The sequence below is a fragment of the Aulonocara sp. 'chitande type north' Nkhata Bay genome, linkage group LG19, assembly GCF_057382095.1.
Source record: "Aulonocara sp. 'chitande type north' Nkhata Bay isolate Kocher_YH1m ecotype deep benthic linkage group LG19, A_spYH_male_GT1.1, whole genome shotgun sequence".
Taxonomy (NCBI): domain Eukaryota; kingdom Metazoa; phylum Chordata; class Actinopteri; order Cichliformes; family Cichlidae; genus Aulonocara; species Aulonocara sp. 'chitande type north' Nkhata Bay.
The window spans coordinates 31,755,489-31,780,458 of NC_141362.1; the positions used below are offsets into that span (position 1 = coordinate 31,755,489).

The 24,970-nt window shown below is 44.3% G+C and overlaps 1 protein-coding gene across 2 annotated transcripts in view; it reads left to right on the forward strand.

The window, feature by feature from the left end:
- The window catches only part of LOC147307432 (formin), a 49,826-nt gene continuing 24,856 nt past the window's right edge, over window positions 1–24,970 (forward strand). The window contains exons 1-7 of one of the 2 annotated variants that reach the window (XM_086275498.1): window positions 1–96; window positions 940–2,581; window positions 8,264–8,430; window positions 13,270–13,390; window positions 16,437–16,498; window positions 17,819–18,513; window positions 20,555–20,696. In XM_086275498.1, the coding sequence (XP_086131624.1) occupies window positions 1,033–2,581; window positions 8,264–8,430; window positions 13,270–13,390; window positions 16,437–16,498; window positions 17,819–18,513; window positions 20,555–20,696 (2,736 nt within the window). In that variant the 5' untranslated portion in view covers window positions 1–96; window positions 940–1,032. Of the gene's footprint in view, window positions 97–939; window positions 2,582–8,263; window positions 8,431–10,466; window positions 13,140–13,269; window positions 13,391–16,436; window positions 16,499–17,818; window positions 18,514–20,554; window positions 20,697–24,970 lie in introns of those variants that run through there. The other variant, XM_086275499.1, reaches the window with a different exon arrangement.

Genomic DNA, 24,970 nt, shown 5'->3' on the forward strand with positions numbered 1-24,970 from the left:
GGACTGTCGAGCCCGGAGAAGCAGCGGTGAGCACTCGGCACTGGCTGGCTGCACCGCAGAAGATGTGAAGAAATATTTGCCATGCCACTAAAACGGGTAAGTAAGTATTTATCTTTTAGCATCTGCTTCAACCCTCAGCAGGTGCTGTTGGTTGTAGCGCACTTTCAGCTTCTGGTTAACGATAATTAAACGTCACCGAAGCTCTTATGAAGAAGATTCGCTTTAAAAAAAATGTAATTCAAGATAATTAAAATTCTAATTTAACTAAATGTTCGCTGGTTTTCACTTGTAAGTGGGCAGCTGTAACCCGAAAGCCTTCAGGGCAGTGTAGTTACGCTGCCATCTTAACACTCGTGTTTTCCTGCAAGGTGACAGTAACCCATCGGATTATAATATCATATAAACTGCTGAGACATGAGGCGACATGCGGGGGCGAGCGTGTGGAAGCCTGTTTTGCTTGTAAACATCTTTGCGGGCCGCCTGCTCGGGGCTCGGCGTGTGTCGTCACCTTGTGTGACACTAGCAAGGCTTTTTCTTTTTCTTTTTTTTTTAAATGCCGCAGCTTGTGAAATGTTGATGAACTGCGGTTTAAAAATGTTTCATCCACTTACACAGCAATGGACAGGAGGATGGAGGTGGAGCTGGGGTTAGGAGCTTTCTTCTTAAATGCATGATTGCTGGATTGTGTCCAGCTTTTAATGTGACATTGAAATATGGAAGCTTCCTGTTTGTGAAAGGACTGTTGTGATGTAGCCTACCCTAGCAGTGCCCCGTCTCAGATTAAAGGCTTTCATTTAGTTAAAGCTTTATCCTAAAGAAGAAAATAAAGTGTGGTATGTGGAGGTAATGTGTGTCTTTAGCAGGACAGGTATGTTACTTGAACATAAAGTGTCCATCCAAAAGCAGATTTATCACTCTGTGCTACTTTCTTTCTGACAGAATCTGGACAGACCAAGTGATGAATAGCCAGAGATCCTCCTCTGCAGTCCGAGCTGAGTCCGTCCGCATACTCACAGTGCTTGAGTGATTAATATGGCACCCATCATGCAGGGCACCCACACTATATTGCTTCTGTATGCACCCATCCATGAGCTAAGCAACATCAGCCGTTATTTCCCCAAGAGGCGGGCCCCAAGTTTCGAGTACAAGAGCCGCGCCCCTCGTTCAGACAAGGCTGGTAATGACTGTGACCGAGGAAAGGAGGATCTTGCAGTGTCCAAACAAAGAGGCCAGTCTTCTGACTTTCCAGGCGAACTGCTCACCTCCCAGCAGGCAACAAAGAAAGCAGTTGCAGAGCTCTGCTGGCTGGTGGCGGAGCACCACCAGTTGCTGGCGCAGTTGTTATCACTGTGTAAGGATTGCAGGAACAAAGTCAGGATGGGTAACCAGGAGGGGAAACTCCAGGAGTACATGGAGGGTCAAGACGTTCATCTTGGCAGTCAGGTTCTCAGCGGCAGCATCTACTCCCTTAATCAGTCTCCAGAGCAGACGCGAGGTGTGGCTAAAAGTAAAAAGATGAAGAAGTTAGGGGGGAAGAAGCTTGACAGCGCAGAGAATTTCCTGCACAGTAAGATGAAGAAGAAAACTCCAGGTGGAGAGCCGTGTCTTGAGCTTCCAGCTGAGAAAAGTTTGTCTATATGTGCCGATTTGGAAGTGGAGCAGATGCCAGGTACCAAGGCCTCTGGCCATGTGTCTGAGAGCCCAATCGTTGGCTCTTGTGTCTGTCCGATCAGTAACCCCATCCTGCCAGTGGAGGAACCCTTCCAGATCACCCGTGAGGGCTGGGACTTCATGGAGGACAATCGCACATTTGACCCCGACATGGATTTTTGTTTCTCAGAGTGTGACGGAGAACTGGGTTACCAGTCATCTTCTTGCAGCCTAATGGAGGGTCTGACCCGGCGAGAAAGTGGGAGTAACCTTAGGCCGCTTAAAAGATTTGATTCTCCGGTTGACATGGTAGTTGAGGATGCATCAGCAATCAAGTCAGCTCAACAGCTTTATAGTGAAATCAACCAGAGGAATGTTGGAGTCAGGGTTGTTGCCAGAGTGCAGGATGTAGAAGGGAGGGTGCAACATGTTAGTCACACAAGTCCAGACGGGGCTGTGCCACACCCTGAATCTAGCAAAGGCCAACAAGGCTATAAAGAGTGGAGAGGGCCAAACAGGGTCAGGGGGGAAAAGTCATGTAACAAACTCTCTGAGGGGCTGCGACTGCCCCTGTACAATACCACTGAGCCCTTGCCCAAATCCCACAAAAATAGCCCCTCTTCCCCTTCCCTCGCTGGGGTGTTCAGCACCTCCTTCCCAGCCTCCAACAGCCTCCAGAGCATGTCCCCAGTCCTGTCCCCTCTGTCTTCCAAACAGGAAAGCCCGCAACTCAATCACCGCATTGTACTCCTTTCAGATAAGGACACTGACCCTGATCAAGACAGCTCCAGTAACACAGATGAACCCAAAATCTTCTCTGAGATCATAGACAAAAATGGCAATAAACGGGCCGTCACTCGGCTGGATCTGAACCTCAGCAGGCCGCCGAGCAACTGCAAGTGGAACTCCTCCAGCAATTCCACAACAACAGGTGAGCTGTCAGAAATCAAGCATTTAACGCAGCGATTCATGCTCAGACACCCTGCCTTGATGCAAATGCTTTTACTCGCTCAGTAGTTTAAAACCATTTTTTGTTAGAAGATGCCCTTCGACTGGCGCTGCAGACGCTAATTTCAAAGAGCAGAACAACAAAAAGACACCTTGAAAGGCATTCTTTGTGCATCTGTAGCGGCACATGCAGTGCCTGAGATGTAGGCTGAGTCAATCTGCAGCATTGTAACTGACAAACATCTTCCACACAGAGAGATGTATTTGCCATTCAGGCTGTTATCTAATAAACAGGCCAGGCTCTCTTAGTCCTCTTAGTTTGTGACTGCTGGCTTCTGCTTCGGGATTTGATGTGTGGCCACAAATTAAAACCTCCCCAACAGAGTTGTACAAGGGGCAAGCTGGGCTCGAGAATAGTTTCACTAATGATCTATTTTAACTCTCTCAGCACTGTGGGGAAGATTAGTAAGAGTGTCCTGGATCAAAGGCATAAAGTTGACACAGAGTTCAACCTGAGCAGAGTTCTCATGAGTGTAGTAGTAACTCGAGCATTGCCAATTTGGATCAGGGACTCAGTAGGCAGGAAGGGCTACAGAAAACAGAATGGATTCGGATTTCCTTATTTGTACATCTCATTTCCTCTTGTAATAATCTGTCTTCTTGTATGAGATTCTGACAATGACGGAAATAATGGGATTGAAAACCCACGGCGTTCCCTGTGTAATCTTTGCAAAGCCGTACGTGGTATAAGCTGAGTTCAGTGATGTCAGTGTGACTGACGATTTCTCTCTCTTCCTCCAGCCTGTGTTTAGCTCTGTGGTCATGCTATTCTGTCACCGTTTACCCTCAGTGTGGGTTTCAGCTTTACCTGCTCCAGACTGCACGACCCAAGTTTATGCTGCTTTCAGTTATTCCATCTTATTAAATTTAGTATCTCTGTAACATGGTTAAAGAGCCCATTGAAAATCCTCACTCTAATCTCCAAAAGCAAACAGATGGCCTTCCATTGATTATTTAATGCACTCGTGGACTGCAGGCAATATTTAGCTATTTTTATGTCGGTCTATGCAGCTACTTTGCCCACACTTCAGCGACAGTGCTGAATTTTTTTTTTTTAAGGAACTTGGGGTCTTTGAGTTACATCACATACAGGCCAACAATGCTCAGCTCGGTGGCTGATGGGAGAAAAGAGATGAGCTGGAGCCAAACTAAGGGGCAGATAGAGAAATAAATAGTCCAGAATAGCTCATGTGGAAGTGATTAGGATCAACACCCAGTGAAAGGAAGTTGTTTTATGTGCTTCCCTACGTAGCCACAATATAAAATGTATGAAATTTGACTGCCGTTATTTTTCTTTTTTTCCTCATCGGTTTTTATATTTCAAGCAGGTTTCCAAAGTAATATTGAAACCAAGACCTTGCATCATACTGTCCACGTGCTCCACAAGTCCCAAAGCGAAGGCTTTAATTTTAAATGAATTCCCTCTGCTGTTTACTCGATTGCCCTTTTGATAACTGAATACACTTTAGATGTTAACGCAGATAAATGAACATCACAGGGAACAGCCAAAAGGCGCTAAGTGGGTCAGTGTGGAGCCTGGACCTTCATGGTTTGCAAATGTCGAACTAATTATGATCTGGGCTCTTTAATCTGGCCCCTCTTATTGATGCTTTTGTTCTTATTAATGAGTGTGATCATGCGGGTGGTAATTTTAAAGTGACACATTCTATTGTTTACTTCATGTGCCAATGCTCATGCCCTGCAGTTTGGCTAATGTAATGCCTAATGCATTTACTAAGGTGCAAATTTGCTTTTCTCTGTGTTATCTTGGTGTTGACTTTCACCTCTTAATATTTTAAAAAGTACAATCAGCCCTGATTCAGAAGAAAGTAGACTTTAGCTAGCTTAGCTGTCTGTGATTGGTTGCTGAGGTGGTTTGTAGATCTTCTGCACTGCATCTGGGCAGAAATGATGAGCTGAGCTCAGACAATGATTTAAGTCTGCATAGAGCTGAGTATAACTACACTTCCAGTCACATCTCAGATATTTTTGTGATCCAGTTCTTGTTATGGCAGTATTGCTAATACATGATTATGCAGCTTTCAGCCTGTTTGGGGATTAATCTTTCTCTATACCCCACTCCCATCTTCAGTTCCCTTCCTCAATTCCTGTGACATATGGCAGCCAATACCATAATCTGATTACCCAATATGTTTTACCAAGGTCATATGAAACTGAGCGCGTATCACTGCTCCTAGCTGTCATTCAACTGGGCATGCATGACCATGCAGCATTGTTACACCCAATGAGGACAAGGGCCAGCTGTTTTCAGATAATGAAGTCTTCCTTGCATAGTTACTTTAAGCTGCATACCACATACAGGGAATCTGGGCACAAAGGTCTGTCTTATAAATTATAACTTGTCTGCTTTAACAAGCCCACGCTAACAAGCGTTAGCCATGTTCCATCTTAATGCTTCTTGTTGCTTCTTACCATGTGAAGCTCTAACTGGCTTCCTCCTCAGTGTTTCTGCTATTTTAAAACCAACACTCGCTGGTGGGAGTTGACCAAATTCCCCATCTCCCAATTAGTGGCTTGCCAGGCACAATGAAAAGCACCCAGCTTCAGCAGAGCAATTACTGCATTTCAGTTGTGCAGTGCATGTCTCTGAGCATTGTGTCATGCTACATTTCTGCTTCAGCTCTAAGCCAGGACACTGCAGTAGTCCTCCCAGAGTTTTCTGCTTGTGGCCGTCTTTATGGTCTCTAATGCTGCCAAACCAATCAATCGGACATCCTGATGGCCATGTCCCGCCAATAGCCTGTGTAGAGGGGAGAAAAATGGCCGCGATGGGCAGAAAAGAGACCGGGTGATTTAAGAATCGTGAATTTTTCATGATTTATATAAAAGCCAATGATTCTCCTTCTTGGCTAAAAGTGATTGATGGGGGTGGAGGCTGCCAGATGTACTCACCATGCCATATGGCCCAGTTCTTTTTACTATGAATGATAAGGTTAGACTTTAGTGGATAAAATAGGGCACACTGACCAAATCTGTTTTGAGCCTGAAATCAGAATGTGAATTTAAGCTGTTGTGGGCAGATGGAGTATCTGGCTGATCTAATGTCATTCGTTTAAGGCTTTTTAAAATGTGGTTTTAGGGCTTTTTTTGTCTGTTCTGGAGTGCTCAATACAGCTTTCACAGTGCTATCTCTGACCACCGGATGAACAGTTGGCGGAGTGACTGGCAGATAAATCCATCAACCCTGACAACAGCATCCACCTGTCAGGTTTGGACATAAGATTGTCTCTGAGCCACACCGAGCACACACTTATTGTTAAAATCAGAATGCTTACATAACCACATCATCTTCAAATTGCTGCTCTCAGCAGGTTGGTCGTCCGCACCTTTTTGCTTTTTCTTCAGAAACCTCTGATGGTGTCCAAAAGGTGGTGTCAATTCAAGTCTTTGCATTCAGACTTTGTGCTGTGTGTATATTTGGTGCACTTATGTTGTCTTAGGCTTGGGATTATCCAGTTTAGTGCATTATTTATGTCACATTTCATGTGAGCCAGCAGACACAACACACACACACATCTGCAGCCTGTGTTCACTCAGTTATGGACACTGATTCAGTCTTGGCTTTTAGAGCAGCAGGGAAGGAGATTAAATGTAATAAGTGGGCAGCTTTCCTCAGGGATGGTAAACTGTGTGCATGCATGCTAGTAGTATATCAACTCCCCAATTATTAAATGCCTTATTACCTAATGCATCTAAGAGTCCTGCGTCAGTATTTGTGTTGTTTATTTCTTTGCAGTGTCTGTGCATTTATTCATATTGCATTTATAGCATACATCAGTGGCATTGGAGCTGCACTGTAGTGTGTCTGCTGGCAGGGAGACAGATGTGTTCTTTCCTCTTCCTGTACAGATGGTAGCAGTGTCGGCCACCTTTACAAATATTGCAATCAAACACTTGTTGGTTGTCAACCAGGTGAAGTGTAACAGTAAACATGAAAGTGTTCAATGTTGTTTTATGGTAAAAAGTATTTTTGGAGACGTGGAGGAATGTAGCAAAAAAAAAGTGATGTTTGTGTGTGTTGCAGGTGGATAGTGTTCTGTCCGTTAAACCCTCGTCTATGAAGCAGTAATTATGGGGAGAGCTGGTTTTCATCAGTAGTCTCTTTCCTTGGCTCAGACTGGACTTAAGTCTGCATTTGGAACCATACCAGCCCACAGTCAGCAGTTCCTACTGCGGGACCATGCAGTGCAGCATTATCATAATGAAAAGTTATTAATCTAATCCTACTACCACACACACACACTGCTCTCAGTCCAGTTGGTGGACTGCAGGCATCGCTGCTGTCTCATAATGAATGATTGTGTGTCAGCTCTTTCATATTTCAACGAGGCCTCCCATTTAGTTTTTATGTGTGCGCTCGAATAACTAAATTTAAAAACTTCGGGGATCTTTTCCAGGGGACTTCCAAGTTCTTGGAAATGAGTGCTGCATGTTCTCTTCAAGGTTACTTATCACATACACAAGATAGGGGATGTATTGCTTCCTGCTGGATAGGAATTCACATATATTTCTCACTGTCGATCTCATAATTCTGCCCATGCAGGTCAAGGTGTTGTCTTACAGCTGAAGGAAATTGAGGTCGCCAAGATCTATACCCTCCTCCTCTCTGTGTTCTCTCCTTCTCTCTTTTATTCTTGTCCTGCCGTGTGTGTGTGTGTGTGTGTGTGTGTGTGTGTGTGTGTGTGTGTGTGTGTATATGTTATTTTCCTCTTTTAGCTTGCTTGATCAACTCCCTTGAGGTAGTGAATTCATTCATCAAGGCATGATATATCATGTTTCTGTGCACTTGGTAAGAACGTGACACTGGGGTTTTTTTTTGTTCTGTGTTGGCACTCTCTGCATGGTTCCTGTAGTCAGTACCGAGTTCTGCAGGCTGCTGCTGATTCTGTGTGTGCAGTGCGCCTCTGAGAAGCAAATATTGTCAGCTGGTTTGAAATGCACACAACACTGCACAGAGATGCTGAGTTCCTGCCTGCATTTTAAAATATACGTTGTCTCTTTGTAGATCTGTTTCTCCATGATCTCATTGCACTGCACAGCCAGCAGAGGGCAGTCTTCCCCAGGTCTTTTATTCTCGCTCCATCAGGTCCTTAGGATGACTGAACACTGGTTTTACACTAATCACACCTACCCACAACTGACTTCACTGCTGCAGTACAGTAGGAATGCTGACTGATCTAATGTTGTCTGCTGCAGGGAATATGCTGTGAATGCACATTAATATTAGTATAGGCTACTCGATTTCTCTAGCCTTTCTCATAATTGGATCAATGTAGTTTTCTGGTGGTGTTGTTGGGGGAGACTGGGCCAAGAGTTGATTTAAAATAGCTGTGTACCCTCCAGTCTGCACATTAGAGGGTCTCACTTGTTGTTTCTTTGATGCTAAGAGATTTCGATGTCTGCTTCCTACCTCTCATCACTGCTGTTTCCCTGAAGGTTACACAGGAAAACAGTCAGAGCTGCTTATTTACCCATCACACATGCGACTGCGCCTGTTTTTCCAATTAATTTGCGGCACGATGTCTTACACAGCTGCGACCATTAACGAAGCCCTGTGGCTGCATGCTTCTTTGTGTCTTCGTAGAAGAGTCCCTCTTGCGTCAGGATGATATTTGGACGCTGGATGGCGATGACCCTCAGGAGACCCTTTCACATGTTCCACGGCCTGATCACCTGGATTTCCTACGCATCACACCTCCCGAGGATGACATTATTGGGGATACTCCATATTATCCCAAGCTGGAATGCACGGTGAGATTTCTTTTTTTTTTTTTATTATTTTATAAGCATTTGCACATAGATGCCAATTTATGAGTGATAGTCAAATATGTATATGTTATCAAATATGTGCCAGTATTGGTGTAATATTTCAGTACAGATGATATCGATATTGTTATCTAACATCCGGATCATGAATCCTTACAAATGGGTCATGGATCCAAATTTGTATTGGTACATTTCTTTATTCGTTTCTTACAGAAGCTAACAAAGAAAAAGGTGCTTGAAGTCATTTAGAAATGGTTACATTGCACAGTTTGTCCCGCAGAGCTGCTCCATCATCTAAAATACTCCCAGCATTATGTTTGCAGCACATCCATGCAGAGTGTAGCAGTGCTTTCACAAACCAGTTTTGCAAACGCATTGCTGTAAAGTTAAACAAATTCCTTTTTTTTGTAAAATGCAGCCAAATATCCGTATGAGGTGATGTTGGGCTTTTTGGCTGCTGTTAGTGTATTGTGGCATTTATCAGTGTCAGCGGCTGAAAAGTTGAAAATTGTTAATTTATGTTTTATTATGAAAAAAACATCTCTGATGAGCCTATCGTTTCCAGCCTTCAGTAGAGCTCTGATATACTTGGCAACTCAGAAAAATCCAGTTTCACACTTGACTGTTTCCACATCCAGAACAATGTTCTCCAGCAGTTACCCCCCCACCCCACCCACCGGGGACTCATGGGGATTTGTGTCTACTCTGGCATCTAACCACCTGATCATGAATCCTTAGAAATAGGTCATGAATCCTAATCTGTAGACTACAGTTCTAAACCAAAGCTGAGTGGGAAGCCTTCCACTTGAAACTCTCACATTAAGAGAAATGAAAGTGACTTTCAATTTCAGCCTTGGTATGCTCTTATATGTTCATGTTTTTTTGTTTTTTGTTTTTTTTTTTAAGGTAATTGGTGACATTTTCCCATTAAAGAGAAATGGCAACACAAATTATTTTCCTGAGTATGTGAAATATGTAATCCTGTTGAACAGTGTGCGTCAGAACATTATATGTAAAACTTCTGGAGTACTTGAAGTGCTCCAGAGCAGAGACATTCCTGTGGGAGATTATCTGGGTGCGGTTTTAGGTGGGTAGTGTATCAGCTCAAGACATGCATTGTTTACTAATACACCATAACAGATCTGCCTGTGGGCATAATCAGATGGCATACCAGCATAAGGGCACGTTGCATATAATTAGGTCCTGTGTGTTGTTTTGAGTGACAGCATTATGTGTGGCGTGGCTTCATTGTCATTCGGTTTGGTTTATGGTATTAGAAAAACGCACCTCAGCTGTGCATAATGGCTTTTAGTGTGTGTACAGGTGAAAACACAAAGGCAGGGAGGCAGGGACACCACCCAGTTATGTGAATGGGGAAAAGTATTTTTATCTGTAGCGTTTACATGATATTCGGCCTGTAATCGCATATCGGTTCACGTCACAGTGTCTGTCAGTGGGGCTCTTTCTAGCACAGCCAACCCGAGCAGCCTACTGTGGGGTGAAATGCCACTACTCTTACATAAAATAATGCCACAACCACAGAAGCGGTCACTGTTTGTAGTTTTCATAGCGCAGTGCTCGACACTTTACAATGTTACTGTATGTGTACAAACAGTTTTTTGCACATATAGATAAACAAGAGAGAGAAAGTCCAGCAGTCTGAAGGAATGCAGGAAGGGGGACCTGTGGTTGCTAAGGAAACAGCAATTTGAACTTTCTACCCCACCACCTGCTGACCTTGATCCAAACCCTATAGAGCGTTTCTAACCAGTTTTAGGCTGACCAACATAGACGGTTCAAAGCCCAGAAAGTTGTTCATTTGTCCTGTTTTCAACTATTTCTACCTTATCACATATTATTAATAGAATGCTAGCATTACCTTGCAGCTAGCACTTTACAGTTTTTAAAAACCTCTTTAGAAACTTAACAAAGCTAATATTCCAGTTTGGGTCTAAATTGTCAGCGCTCAGTACACACAGTGTGTCATGCTCGCACTTAAGGTAGGTGAATAAAATCGCATTGCTTTCTTGCCAAATTCGGTCCCATTTATAAGCTGCTAATCATGTTAGCATATTAGCATATTAGAGCTGGCAGTGGTCATGCTGACTAATCTCATCTTTAGCACTTTGCTGCTGTAGTTCACTGCTTAATAGTGTAATCCTAGCTGGACCTCTGCTTCTCTGTACCTGACCACACAGTGACTGTTTTCTGCCTTATCTCACTACCCATAAGGAAGTGCGCATGGGTAATCAGACACCTGTAGAGCAAGGCACTCCTCCCAGTAAGGGAGGGGCCTGAAGGAAGGCATTCCCAGACTGGGTAGAGCAGTGAAGTCTGACAGCGTTTTCTCACACAGCAGCACACACAAGGTTTTGTTTTGTTTGTGAACCAAGACAGATCGACGCAAAAGAAGAGAGTCTCAGCTTGGAAACATTGTTCAAGTCACAGGTTTGGGATTGTACACCAGCACAGCAGAGACTTGTGTCCTGCAGTTTTATGGGAAAATACCTCCCGACTCGCTGAACACTAGGAAATGCTATTGTGAAAGGCAGGTGAACGGTTTTCTCCTGCTGTCCCAGGGAGATTACAGCAGGACATGCTTCCAGCCACTGAACAGATTGACTTCACTTGCAGCGTCATGGGAATCTCGCTCGCAAGGGGGAGACTTGGCTGTACCTCTGAAAACAAAGGCAGTAGACGTCTTTATGTGAAAATAGTAAAGTCCACCACATGGAACCTGTGAGTGTGTCACTAAACAGGATTACAGGATAGTTTTTGTTATTGGCACCCTCCAGGAGAAGGTAAGAGGAGCTGTGGAGTTTTGTCCACACAAAGCCCTTTTGTTCCCAGCCAACGCCAGAGGTGGAATAGGAGCAGCTTGGCTAACTAGAGGTGGGGTGACAAACTTTTTGTGTGACATTTTAAACGGACAGTTTGCTGGAGCGTCTACTTGTGCTGGTTTGCATCTGCTCTTAGTTGGAGTAACAAAAATGGACAGTGCAAGTAGTGACTTATTTGAACAGGGCAAACAGCCCAGTCTCCGAGGTGTCTTGAGCAATTTCTTCACGCGGGATCGCTCTCCCTCTTCGGATGTAGAGTGTGCTGTGCTGGTCTCATTTAAAGAGCTTCCAGATGGGGAGACGTATGACGCTGAGGACAGTCAATCTGTTAACGCTGAGAACAAACTCCAAAGGAGGAAGGATTCGGCTCAGGGTGATGTGACTGCTACCGGTCGTACAGTGCAAAAGGTCGAATCATCAATCAGCGACTCTGGCGAGCAGGTTAAAGCAGCAGCTGAAGCCCCGCTTGACCCAGATCTGGTCCAGGTCACTAGGGTGGAAACGCATAGTGACAATGAAAATGAGGACGACGAAGCGGCTCATGAGGCCAAGAAGTCTACTCTATCGGAGGAGGACGGTAAAAAAGTAGACCAAGAGGACGGAGATGCCAATGAAGCAGCGCTACAAGTGCCCATGTTTAGAACACACAAACGTACAGAGAGATCCCGCGTAGAGGCTATGTTATATTCCAGCAGGTTTGCTGGCAGAAGTATCTCTAAGACAGTTCAGCTTTCTTCACTTTCCAAACAGAGAACAGGCTACACTCCCAAGGAAAGTGCTCCCACAGTGTCTGAGAGTGCAGAACCATTGGTTGCTGGAGATGTGGGAACAGGTGAGAGTGAGGAGTATGATGGAATAGATTGCTCTGAACCAGTTCCCTCAATAATCTCTGGAAATCAGTCTTTGGAATCTGCAGACAGTGATGCTAATGTGGCTTCTCCTACAAAACAGACGGACGGTACACAAGAGGAAGAACCAGCTGAGCAAACGGTTGAACTTCGTTCCAGCCAGATATCCTCCTCTGTTCCCTCCAGCCCTGAGACTCATAAAGCCTCGGTCCCAACATCCTCTCCAGAGGAACAGTCAGACACTGGCTTTAAAAAACCCTTGTCGCCATCTTCTCCATCTAAAAAGACTAAAAGTGACAGCCAGGCAGTTTCTGGTCCAGATGCTAAGCTAACAAAAACTCCTAAGACAAGCACATCATCGGCTTCGTCCACCTCATCTCCATCCAGAGGTGCAGAAATCTCTTCACCACTGTCCTTTCAAATGCCTGCTCTATTCAGTGGTTTGCGGGTGCTGAAGAAAGGAGGGGCAGGGGAAGATAGGGAGGTTGTGTCAGAGATCAAGCAGAGGGAGAAGGATTCTGAGCTGGCTCTGCTTAACCTCAAGAAGTCTGTGAACAAAGCCAAGCTCTTCCCTGAACAGAAGACAGGCTCTCCTATGAAAAAGTACACTGAACCTAAATCTATTACAGAAACTAAAAGCACCATAGTGGGACAACTCAGTCATCTGCTTAAGCTGGACAATGATGACCCAAAAAACTCAGTCAATGGGCAGGAGGGAGATTCTTTAGGAAGCAAAAAAGAGTCTGCAGAAGGAGAAGTTGTTTCAGGAGCGAAAACTCCAGAAACTCCAGCTTCCGCTCTTGAGAGAAAGACGACCTCAGACGTGGCCTACGAAACCTTCAAAAACCTCCTCGGGCCCAGGACCACCAAAAAGGAGAAGACAGAAGCTGTAGATCTGGAGGCGGTGAAAAAGAAAATAAAAAACGATAAGGAAAACCTGAGGTCGATATTTGAGAGAACCACCAAATCTCCTGGCAAGGAGGTCAAAAGTCCCAAAGAAGCTATTGTATGTAGTTACACAATTATTATATTTTAAGTCACATGTACTGTTGAATTTAAGTCTTAAGACTTTATTTCATGTCTTTATAATAAATACATAGCTTAAAGATTTTTGTTTCTTTGTTTTCTTCTCATAGACAGAAGTCACGTCTCCTACAGACAGTGAGGACCGGACTCCAGGGCGTCTTCAGGCTGTGTGGCCACCACCCAAACCCAAGGATGAAGAAGAGAAGGTGGGGCTCAAGTACACCGAAGCAGGTAAGAACCACAAGCTTGTAGGCTTAGGCTACGTCCACACTAATGTGTTTTCATTTGAAAGCGCATCCGTTTTGGCCTCCCGTCCACACTGAGGCGGCGTTTTCGCTGATGGAAAACGCAGCGTTTTGAAAACGCTTTCGAAAACGCGTACATTTGAAAACGGTGCTTTCACGTTGCAGTGTGGACAGCAAAAACGGAGACTTCCTAAAACGACGACGCATTTCAGTCATAAGATGCAGTCATGTGACCAATTAAACCTAGATAGCGGAGGGCGTTATACAGCACTTGTTTTGTTTGCTCTCAATTTTGACAGTCTGCACGCGCTCCAGAGAGCTTTTCTTCAAATTCTTTAATTCTCGCTCGCTTTTGCACCTTTGTACTTCTGTGTTTCTCGCAGCAACAACTCCACCTCATTGTTAGTCCATTTAAAAAAACTCGCTGCTTTTCCTCAACATTTTGCTGCGATATTTCAAAGAGACAGAAAGTAAATAAGCGGCAGACAGAAATGAGGCAGGTTGAATCTTCTTGCGTTTCATGCATGCACAGGACTGGAACGTGAGAGTTTTTGGCCGTTACAATGTGGACGCGCAACTCTGTGAAAATGACTGAAAAGGATGGTGTGGACGCGGAGCGCTTTTGTCTGAAAACGCTGTTTTCAAATCTATGTAGTGTGGACGTCGCCTCAGGCGGTGCTGCCTGTATTTACACTTAAAACCAGGAATGCTGACTAAGAGTCACACCAGCTAAGCCTACACCAACAGGCCTCGCGCTGATTAGCCTTGTAAATGATGTCAATGTTCAACTTTAAAACCCAGAAACAAAGACAGCACCCCTATCATCTAACCCTCGAATGCTCACGCTTTACGTGTCTGAGATAAAAGCTTCAGTGTCGGTGTGTAAGACCTTTCATCTAAGAGCACTATGAGGCTGTGTCTGCACCTTAATGATGCCATTTTTTTGTTGTTATTGCACCACAGGGCACCATGTGTGGCTCAAAGTGGAGAAGGGGGAAAATGAGGATTGTCCTGGCAACTTGCCATGTTTAGCCTGATGTGTTCTTTAAAAGGTGCAATGACACACACAAGTTAAAGGTGATTAAATTACAGCCTAGCATTAAATCACAGCAGCAGTGCAGCAGATGTTGGCTGTTCTCTGTGGTGTAGCTTCATCCCAGAGAAAGACGAGCTAAAATGGATTATTCCAGTGCAGTGATCTGGGTCCCGTGTTCCAGCTTTGCTCTTGTCAAATACAGTAGTGTGTGTGGAATTTAAGAAGCAGAGCAAAGTCCAGGCTATAAGCCATATAGACTGTATAAACCGTGCATGCAATCATATCTTTAAAGTATTTGTTAATTTACAGATTACAGACTCTGGAAATGAAGTCTTTATGTCGCTGATGAGAGCCACAAATCAATCTTCTTCTTTTTTTTGGCATGTAGTGTTTAGGGTTAGCGTTTGTTGTTTGTTAGTCACTACAACTAACTTCAAATTGGACAGAAATTAGTTTAAACTAAGACTTGACTCGTCAGCAGAAGCGTTCAACAGAACAGTTATAGCTGTAGTTAATAAACAAGTGTGTGTGCGTGTGACAGTGAGATCAAGTAGCGTTGAAAGTTAACATTAATATTGTATTTGGATTCTGTTATAATCTGAAAATAAACATGTGGCCATAAATATGTCAGTGAGAAGAGATCAGTTGAAAGAATTGATTTATTGACGGACATAGTTGGAGTGATATATTCTTTGGTGATTAGACTCTGGAGATCCCAGATCAGGGATGTCAGCCCACTTTAATCTTAAGTGGACCAGAGCAGTGAAACACCCTTTTTCTGTCACTGTACAGAAGTTCAGCTACACCTGTTCAGTTACACCTTTTTTATATCAACACAGATGTGTTGATATAAAAAAAAGAAGCACAGTTTCAACTATTTTCTTTTCTGTCTTTTTAATTATTTATATGTTAGTTAATTATGTTGGTGTGGTATAAATGGCCATGAGGGTAGAAAAAGCTGTAAAAATTCAGAAAATATGGGTAAAAGTGCAAAGTTTTGTACTCCTTTATGTTTTTCAAAGCAGTCCACAAGGCCGGATTAGACTGTTTGTCAGGACAAACTGGTCCTTAGGTTTTAAAGCCCTGCTAGGATGCAGGTGATGGCAGAGAAGAAGCAGGTGGAGACCCAGGATTCAAAACTGGGCAGCATTAGATGGGAAAATATAGATGGGAAGGAGGCGAATTGCACAAATGAATGTCTGAAAAGGCAGCGTCACAGATGAGTTCTTAGATTTCAGGCACGTGGAACAGAGACTGATTAGCTCATTGAAGGCAGGAAAATTGATCCAGCCAGAGAGATGACAGAACCCAGTGTAACAGTGTGGGAAAGTGGAAGTGATGTAAAGAATAAACTAGCGGCACAAGTGCCCCAGAATGCAGGCGGTTGGATGAGTGAATACCAGTCTGCCTTAATGATCTTGCACATAAGCTACATTATTATAACATTATGAATCTCAAGCAAGTTTTGTTTGTTTTTCATTCTGTCAGTGAAACCAGACCAGCATCTTTTATCTAAATGTTTTCTATTAGCCGGCAGCATGGTATGAAACTGGTTGGTTGAGTTGTTTAGTGAAAGCGATCCGCCCTTCTCTAGTATTTTTATCATGTTTAAAGGCTGCTGTACACGTTGTTGAGCTGGCTCTGTTTCACAGATGAAGTTGATGTTGAAATATTCATATGTTGAATCAATTCATAATTCAACACCCTTTTATAAAAATAATTGGAAAACAGTGAGCAGTGATTACTGAGTCTTGTAAAAGTAAAGTACTAAAGACATCACCAATTTGGTGATGTTGACACACAGCTTAATTTCTGGACATCTATGGATTGATTTCTTTGCCTGTGTGCATTGGACGGGTTGTTAGCGACGTCTATGGAAAATTTCATGTCAAGAGCACTTTTAGTGGTCTAATTGGTGACGCGTTCATTACTTATTTTCCCCACAGTATATGTAGAATATGCTTCATTAATGTGCCTTTGTTCTGCATTCTTCCAGAGCACCAGGCTGCCCTCTTGCAGCTGAAGAGAGAGTGCAAGGAAGAGCTGGAAAAGATGCATGTAAGTTTTCTCATGACTGCAGTAAACCAGACACAGGGAAAAATGAGCAAAAAAGGTCAAGGGACAAAAAAGAACTAAACTAATACTGATGCAGGCAACAGAGACAGTGTGGTCTTACATCTGAGTCATGACAGGCGTGTTATAGCACACAGTTAGGGAATTAAACTTCAGTGTGGTTCGAGCTTTAGCTGTACATTTGTGCAAGATCTATAAATGAATCACAAGTTCAGCTGTAGGAATTTGGGTTCTCATAGCAGATGACGGTTATGACCACAAGATGGCACTAAGTAAGCATGAAATACTCAGCTGGAGGAGCTTCAGTATGCAAACTAAAAGGCTGGAACCTTTGAGCTATTCAGGTGATGAACTAACATCAAGCCTGTCAAACTTCGATGGACAAACGTATGTTCATATGATATATGAAATGTAATTGGAGTTTTACAATCCTGACATTATGCAGAGAACAGAGATCTCAGATGGTGGGAAAAATGAAGCAATTATAAATGAACAAACCAATTTAAAAGCGCTTGCTATAATATAAGTCTTGAGGCCAACTTGGGTTACTTAATGTGTACTATTACAACTTCCAGCTGTTCAGTCCTTTCACACACACAAGCACACACAGATGGCTCCCATCAAATGTCCCTTAAAATTTTTAGTTTATCATTTTTCAAAAACGGTGATTTGGAAGAATTTGAAATATGTTTTATCTGCCTATTTAAACAAATTTGCTCTTAGAAAAATGAAAGAGACAGACTAAAGTTCTGGCTGTGTTATAGAATTTGTGCCACTGATGATAATTTGCTCTCTGGGCCACTCCCACGAAAAAGTCTGACCTCCTGAATTTCTGGTGAAAGACATTAATTTTGTTGTAATCTTTCAAATCCACTGCTGACACAGAGAAACACGTACCGTAGTCGAACCACAACAAAGGCTGGGCTAATTCTATTTCTAAACTGACATGAGTTAATAAGGAACATGTGTAAGATTTATTGCAAAACAGTTTATCTTTAAAATCAGTGCTTTGCTTTGTTTGGTTCTCCTTGTTTGAAATGTCAAATAAAAATTGGACTTTGGGGATTTTACTGTAAGAATTGGAAACTAACCTGAGGGAAACATTTAATTGGAATAAAGATGAAGCGATATAATACCCTCTTTAAATAAAGAAGCGTGTACTTGGAAGAATAAGTAGGCACTCTAGTCCAAATTCATCTCAGGGAAAACGCCGTCTACCGCCTGATACGGTTCTGTTGGATGGTGGGAAATGACTAAAGTTGCTGATACTCTGGATTTGTTCTCATGGCAATTTTCTTCTTACAGTCAGAGTTTGAGTTTAAGATGTTCCAGCTGCGTGGTGAGCACGCGGTCTCCATATCACACCTGGAGGGAGTCATTGCCAGTTTGGAAGGAGACAAGCCGTACAACGCAGGACGGGAACGCCGTGAGGTCCGCGATGTTGCTGTGTTCACCGGAGATGACCCCATAACCAAGACCTGCCGCACTGTGGGTATCCAGACGGACCGGGAGACGTTCATTAAGAGCCCCGAGGGCGATGGAGGCGGGCTCGCTCAAAGCCCCAGTCAGAACCTACCGAAAAAACTCAACTTGGACTCGATCGGACTGAATCTAAAGGCTGAAATGGACCAAGGGCCTTCTGCACCGCCGCCGCCACCTCCTCCTCCTCTACCAGGTTTCTCAGGGCCACCAGTACCCCCTCCTCCTCCTCCTTTGCCGGGCAACACTGGAGCCCCGCCGCCACCCCCTCCACCACCTCCTCCTCCCCCTGGGGGTGGCCCACCGCCCCCACCTCCTCCACCACCTCCCCCTCCCGGCTTACCTGGCAGTGGCCCACCTCCTCCTCCCCCTCCTCCAGGAATGGGCCCCCCGCCTCCTCCACCTATGGGGGGATTCGGTCTCGGCCAGAAAGCAGACATGGCCCCACGGAAACCTGCCGTCGAGCCTGCGTGTCCCATGAAGCCTCTGTACTGGACCCGGATCCAGATACAGGACAACAAGTACGTATAAGACAGGATCCACTCCACTGGGGCTCCACTGGACTTCAGTTTACAGCTTAGGTTTTTTTATAGATCTGCAAACTCTAACAAGTGAAAGTGAAGCAAAAAAAATGCCAAACTAGGTTTGATGTCATTGAAAATCTGTGGTGCACTTACAGGGTTTGTCCACCACACCACACTACAGAATTTACTGCCTCTTAAAATGTCCCACGCTGTGTGTCATGGTCCCCAAAAAATCTATAACCATAGATTTAGCCATTATATTGTAAATTGTGGGGGGTGTTTTGTTTTTTTATGTTAAACTTTAAGCTAATACTTCAAAATCAAACTTCAGTATGATGATTTTAAAGATGCTTTTGCTGTTTCCTTTGTTACTGATGTAAACATGCTACTGTTAAGGACTGCATGGGTTAGATACACAAATATCCTGCAGTCAAAGGAGTAGCCCTGTCATCCCAGTGCAAATGAAGCTGTAGGCATTATTGGCTCTGGGCTAATGGGCTCTCAGTCTAAGGCTTGAATGCTCCTATTCAAAGAGATTTCAGCGATATGGTTGCTGCACCGCACTCCCTCATCTAAAGGCCCTATTGAGATGCTCTGTAATAGTAAGTGGATTATCCAGACCATTTACTGTGGCTGTGGTTGTTGCCTTTGAGTGCCAGCCTTTCAGCTTTATGGCCTTGTATTTCCATGGCTGGATTAGTGGGGAGAAGCTGAGCTGCGGTTCGTGTTCTCTCGCCGGTTGTGGCCAGCGCTCGAGGACTAAGTGTCTGCACTGCAGTAGTTTCGTGTCAGCTATAAATTTAACTGTTAAGGGGCATTAAATGGGTCAGATGTTTAACTGTAGCTGGATCAGCTGTGTGATCTGTGTTAATGGTGTGAAGGTCTGAGTTATGAGGTTTGGGGGGGCTGTAGGGGGGGATGCAGTGTGAGGTTTGAAATGGTGCCCAGTGTCTGAATGTAACCTGAGATGTGGAGTACAGTGGGCAGCGTGTACGACGGGGGGGATTTAAAGAATTCACTTATAGCCGTAGTCCAATTAGAAAGTTGTCTTGTGGGTTTTTTTCTTTTTGCTAGGAGGGGGAGTCGGGTCTGAGTTTCTTTAGTAAGCTACGTTCCTGCATCAGAGCCATCAGATGTTTGTTGGACTCGAGGTGGGAGAGAACAAAATCCAAGGATTTGTTAGTTTGTTTTTAAGGCGGTATCATTATAAAGCCTCTTGGCTGCCCTAGATAAATATGCTCACCTCTGCAAATGCATGCTTTGGAGACGCAGCTGAACTTGCCTGACCCTAATCTAGTCACTGTTGAAAGGCAGTTGATTGCTCTGGTATTTAAGCCACGATAAGCCTCCAAGCACTTGCACCCAGTGCGGTTACATCCAGGCTCTCTCAGGTGGCCTGCCGGCTGTAATATCGTTCAATGGTGACCTGCAAGAAGAACTGTGACGTGTGAGGAGATAATAGAATACATTTCGGGTGGGAGGAGCCTGCTGATTGTGGCGTTAATGTCATTTTGACGACCAGACGTGATGGGGGTGGGGGGGAAGCAGAGTGAGGCAGGTTGAGTTGAATTAAACAGTAGATGTGTTTTTAACAGCAAACTGCTGAACGCCCTCTTGACTCTTAGACACCTCTCGTTCTCACTTTGCACCTCCGTTTGTTTCTTTTTCCACGTTACTCGGCAACTTCTGCAACACAGCATTTTGTCCTTTGCCTGGAAATGGTGGTTTATTACAGAGACAGGCTTGTCTTTAAACTTTTATTTCTATCACCCGGGTTATAAACGGCGCTCTTAAAAGTCAAGATTGCGACCGTGGCTGCCAGGTTTTTGTCCAAACAGCAAAATGGACAACATCAAATGAGCTTCCAAACATGGAGAACACTCAATTTTGTTTGATTCAAGTAGCCTCCATGTTGCTAGCCGTTCTATGAGAAGCCTTGACTGTGATCGAATGTTTTACACGCTATAACCTCAGTTTTTCATGGTCTGTTTATATTTAAAAAAATTATGATCCGTTTTTTGTTTTGTTTTTTTTGTAGCAACAACACTTTATGGTGTTCTCTGGAGGAGCCAAACATCGTCAACGCCAAAGAGTTTGAGGACCTTTTTTCCAAGGCCACGCTGCAACCGAAGAAGAAGCCGCTGTCGGACACGTATGAGAAGAAAGCCAAAACTAAGAAGGTAGCATCATTGGGCTCCACTCACTCCCCGGCTTGGGTTGTATTGACTTTGGGCGCTGTGTTGAAAGCTTAATTCATCACTGTATTCTTTTGCATGTGGTTATCTTGCACGTTTTGCCAGCTGAGGGCAGGCTTTTTCTTTCATTTCTTTCATCTAGCCTTGTTTAATAGAGGCTTTCTGTCTGCCGTCATCTTCACTCGTAAATCCAAGGAAGAAATAACAAAAGGTGAAACAAAAGGAGGGAAAAAAAATTGATTGCGAGCCTCATCAAGCCCTCCTCCAGATTGTTGTCTGTAGTTGCCAGGTCCTACACTGGCTATCAAGTTCACTCCCTTATGTGTGTGTTGGTGTGTGCTTTTCTCCCCCCCCTATGATCGAGTTCTGCAGTGTGGTGTAACCAGGGCTTCAGGATTATGCTTTTTCCCTTTTGTGCAAGGTAAATTTTTCAAATCAAGAACAAAAAATCAACACAGATGTGCTTTCTGCCCAATTGATCCACTATTCCCTCTACCCCACCAAAGACTCCTCGATGCCGTCGTGTTAAATCCTGCAACTCTGCACCTCTCTCTCTCTCGCAGCCAGCGCTGCGTCAGCGTCCCGGCTGCCTCGCGGTCCCTGCCAAGGCGTCCGAGCAGTTAAAAATCAGCCGCTGCCCCAGACTTTAACCTCTAAATCCATACGCGTCCCCTTTTCTGATCAATTTGTTAAGGCTCCACTCGGCTCCAGAGGGCCAGAACGTGTATATGTGTGTGTCCATCCCAAGATCTCCCGATTCAGTCGGGTCACTCAGACTGTCCAACATTTGATCCAACACAGACAGCCACATCCAGACACAGATCTCGCCAACTGTGTCCTGTCTGGGCTTACATCATTCTAAAAGAGGTTTGGCCCCCATTAATAACAACATGTTGAAGCAAATTCATAACAATCAAAAAAATCCCATGTCCAACATAACACTTGTCCCCTCCCCCCGGTATTTGAAAGAAGGACGTTTGTGCTACACCGGCTGGGTTTGTTATCTGTGTTTAGACTTTTTGTTCTCAGTACTGTGGTTTTATTTAATTTAATTTTATGCAGTTATTTCTGGGGTTAAAGGGGGAATTGTTTCCGGCTGCCTTGACGTTCAGCTCACTGGAAAGGTCATCGGAATAATAGAAACTTGTTTACTTAATAATTTTCTATCCCTGAAAGTTTATACTCTGAGTGACTGGAGGGGAAATAATTTGCGAGGGAGATCATCTAAATAATAACCAGCAGATGATGGTTTCCAAGAAGTTCAGCTGGTTAAAGTACAGGAAAGAAAGGAAAGCGGGCCACATCTTTTTGGGAAGCTGGGGAGTAAGGGGAAACAGTATAACAGAAGATTAGCTGCTTCTGAGCGGAAGGAGGAAAGAAAATGGATAAGGATATCTTAGATGGTGCAAAAGAGAACGCTATAGGCCCCCCAGCAACTGCAGAGTATAAAAGTACACGTTGTTTACTTGTTGTCTGACAGAGTCCTGCAGTACTGAAACAGAGGCAGGCTCACGACCTCCAGGATATTTGGATGACATTGTATTTTCATTGGCATTTTTTAAATATTCCCTAAAATACAAGCGAAAAGTGTCTGAAGATTCAATTTAAAGTTCTTTCTTTGCCAAATTGTCTGTTATGTGCAGACACTGTTTTTTTTTTTTATGCTTGAAGGATTCATAAGTCAGTGTTGAGTGGCTTCACAGCCACAGCTAAGAAACGTTTTGAAAGGCCGCGAAGAAGCCAGGACGAAATATTCTGCAGGGCTTCTTTCAAAAATACAACAGTGTTTGGCTCCTTAGACGTAAAATATAAAGAGTTTTTCACTGTACTGTATTTCCCATAGTGACCTGTTCTTTCTTCATCTACTTGTTTCAAATTGTAATAGTTGTTTCTTAATAAAATAAGTAAAATAAACAGACTTCTGTAGAAGAGATCAAGAAACTTCATGCGCAGTGGGACATGCTTCCCTTTTTTGATTGTCTGTCTTCCTGTAAGCTTCTGGCAGCGCTGCACCTTCACCTCCCTCTAAGTTGTAGGAGGTTTGTTAATAAATCTGTCTTGTTCTGTAGTTTTCGCAAAAATCATTCTCCCCACGTGGTTCTTTAAACACACTCGGAAGCTTTATAAATGTCTGCCCAGAACAGAGATTTAAGCACGACTGTTGAAAAGACTCTTTTATTCTGGAGGTTCTGATTGGACAGGGATGTAGGTGATAGCTTCTCAGTTTGGCGTGACGTCTTCCTCTGCGCAATACCGGCTGACACACATGTGGGCTACCTGCCTCCCATCTGTCAGCACACTCATTTTCAGTCAACGTTGCCAGCGAATCTGGTTACGTATCTGTATTAAGGAGTCTTTGTTTGTCTCCATTTGTGTGTTTCTGCGTCTGTTTTTATTTGCGCGTCTGCGTGTGCCCGCTTGCTTGAACACACCTGTGTGGTGACGGCACGTCCCCCGCAAGTCATTATGCACTTGCTCAGAAAGTGTTGCCAGAACATGCTAACACCACAGCCCCGGGGGCTGTGGACGGCGAGAGGAGATGAGTGGGTGGGAAAGGAATGTGTGTGTACATTATGCATATGAGCCACTTCCCCGTTTTCCAGCAACTGCACACGCCAAGAGTTGAAACTCGGGGGATGCAGGCGATGCCTACATGAGTGAGTTAATCTTTATCATGTGTGCCATAGAAAAATCAAAGCTCTTGTTTACTCTGGAGCTCGTCTCTCTGCGCCGATTAGCATATCAAAGCTGAGGGGAGCTCTCTCACCGGGGAAGACGGGACCGGGGGTATAATTGCACGCATGTGGCTTCACCCCGATGGCTGGTGGAGGCGATAAAGTATGGGCACCTATGTGAGCGGGGGAGCAGGCGATGGGCACGTCGGTGCATTTTTGAGGATCGAGGAGGGGAGGGAGGGATGATGATGATGAGGGAATATTCCGGTTAAATATGCCGGCGTGTGCGTGTACAAATATGCACATTAGTAAACACAAAAACTGAGGTCTCTTTTATGCACATAAATCAGAGCTCTATCAAGTTTATACATGGCAAGTTAACAAACAGCAGCTTTACGGGTTTATGGGAATAACTTGTGAGCAATCGTACTACGTTTATTAAAGACATATTTGAAGTGGTGGCTATGACGTGGGAGAGTGGGCGTAAGATTAACACTTCTGGGCGAGACTGGGGTTGCTGAGTGTATCGCAACTGGTTATTGATGGGAAGTCTCGAACCAGTTGTTATTGTAACATTTGCCTGGGTGATTTCAGACAGATAGTCAGAGAGACATCACTGCGGAGCAGGCCGCTCGCTCAGACGTGGCTGTGTAAACTATCCGTTCGGCTCGGATTCTGCATCACCCAGGCCGCATCGCCTAACACCGGCCACCTGCTTCAGCTCAAGGCTCTGACATCTCAGTGTCTCCTTCCATGATTTTGTTTATTTTCTTAGACTGCTCGCTTCCCCCCCCTTTCTTCCTCTTTCTCTTGACTCGTCTCCGTTACTCGAGCGTCCTCAGCCGTGTCGGGTCAGTTCTCTTGTTCTCCACCGGAGGGAGCCATTAGCTATTGGTGTCTACCTGTCTCAGCATCAGCATCTCCCGGCTCTCTCCACCTACCCCGAGCTGTTTGCGTGTCTCGAGGCAAGCATCCAACATCACTTGTCTTTTCTCATTAACTTAACTGTTTAGGCTAATTGGCGACTTCTGCAAAGGTTCCTCGCCGCTTTTAGTGCGGCCCATCCAGAGTGGTTAATTAGAGGTGTTGGGAAAGCCTGGTACTCAGCCGTCTCATAGTCCCCAGTGTAGGAGATCCCTAGTGATCCAGGTAATAGAGCTGGAAGCAGCATGGCACCCACTAACGCCCTGTAATGCAATACCAACTTCTAAGGCTTCTGCTCTCCAGCTCCCACTGGACAGCCCAGTAGCCGACAACACCATAATACCTAATGAAGAAGCCTGACACATTAACTTTTAGAGCGGGGCTTTACCTTGCCAAAACGTTCTCTGGTTTTACGGCTAATTCAGTCATAAGTAATTGTGACCATGTGTAGGCACAAATAAAAATCCTGTGAATTTATAGTTACTGCTTCTCTTTGCCGTGCTCTTCAAGACTGTCCTTTTATGGTGCCACTTTTTGCCTTTGTACTTTCACTGCGACTTGATATTTTTTGATTATATCTCGCACGTGTTTTCTGGTAAACTTTGGAGGAGGTGCTTTTCCTAACGTTCGCTTTCTCATTAATGTAACTTGATAAAGAGG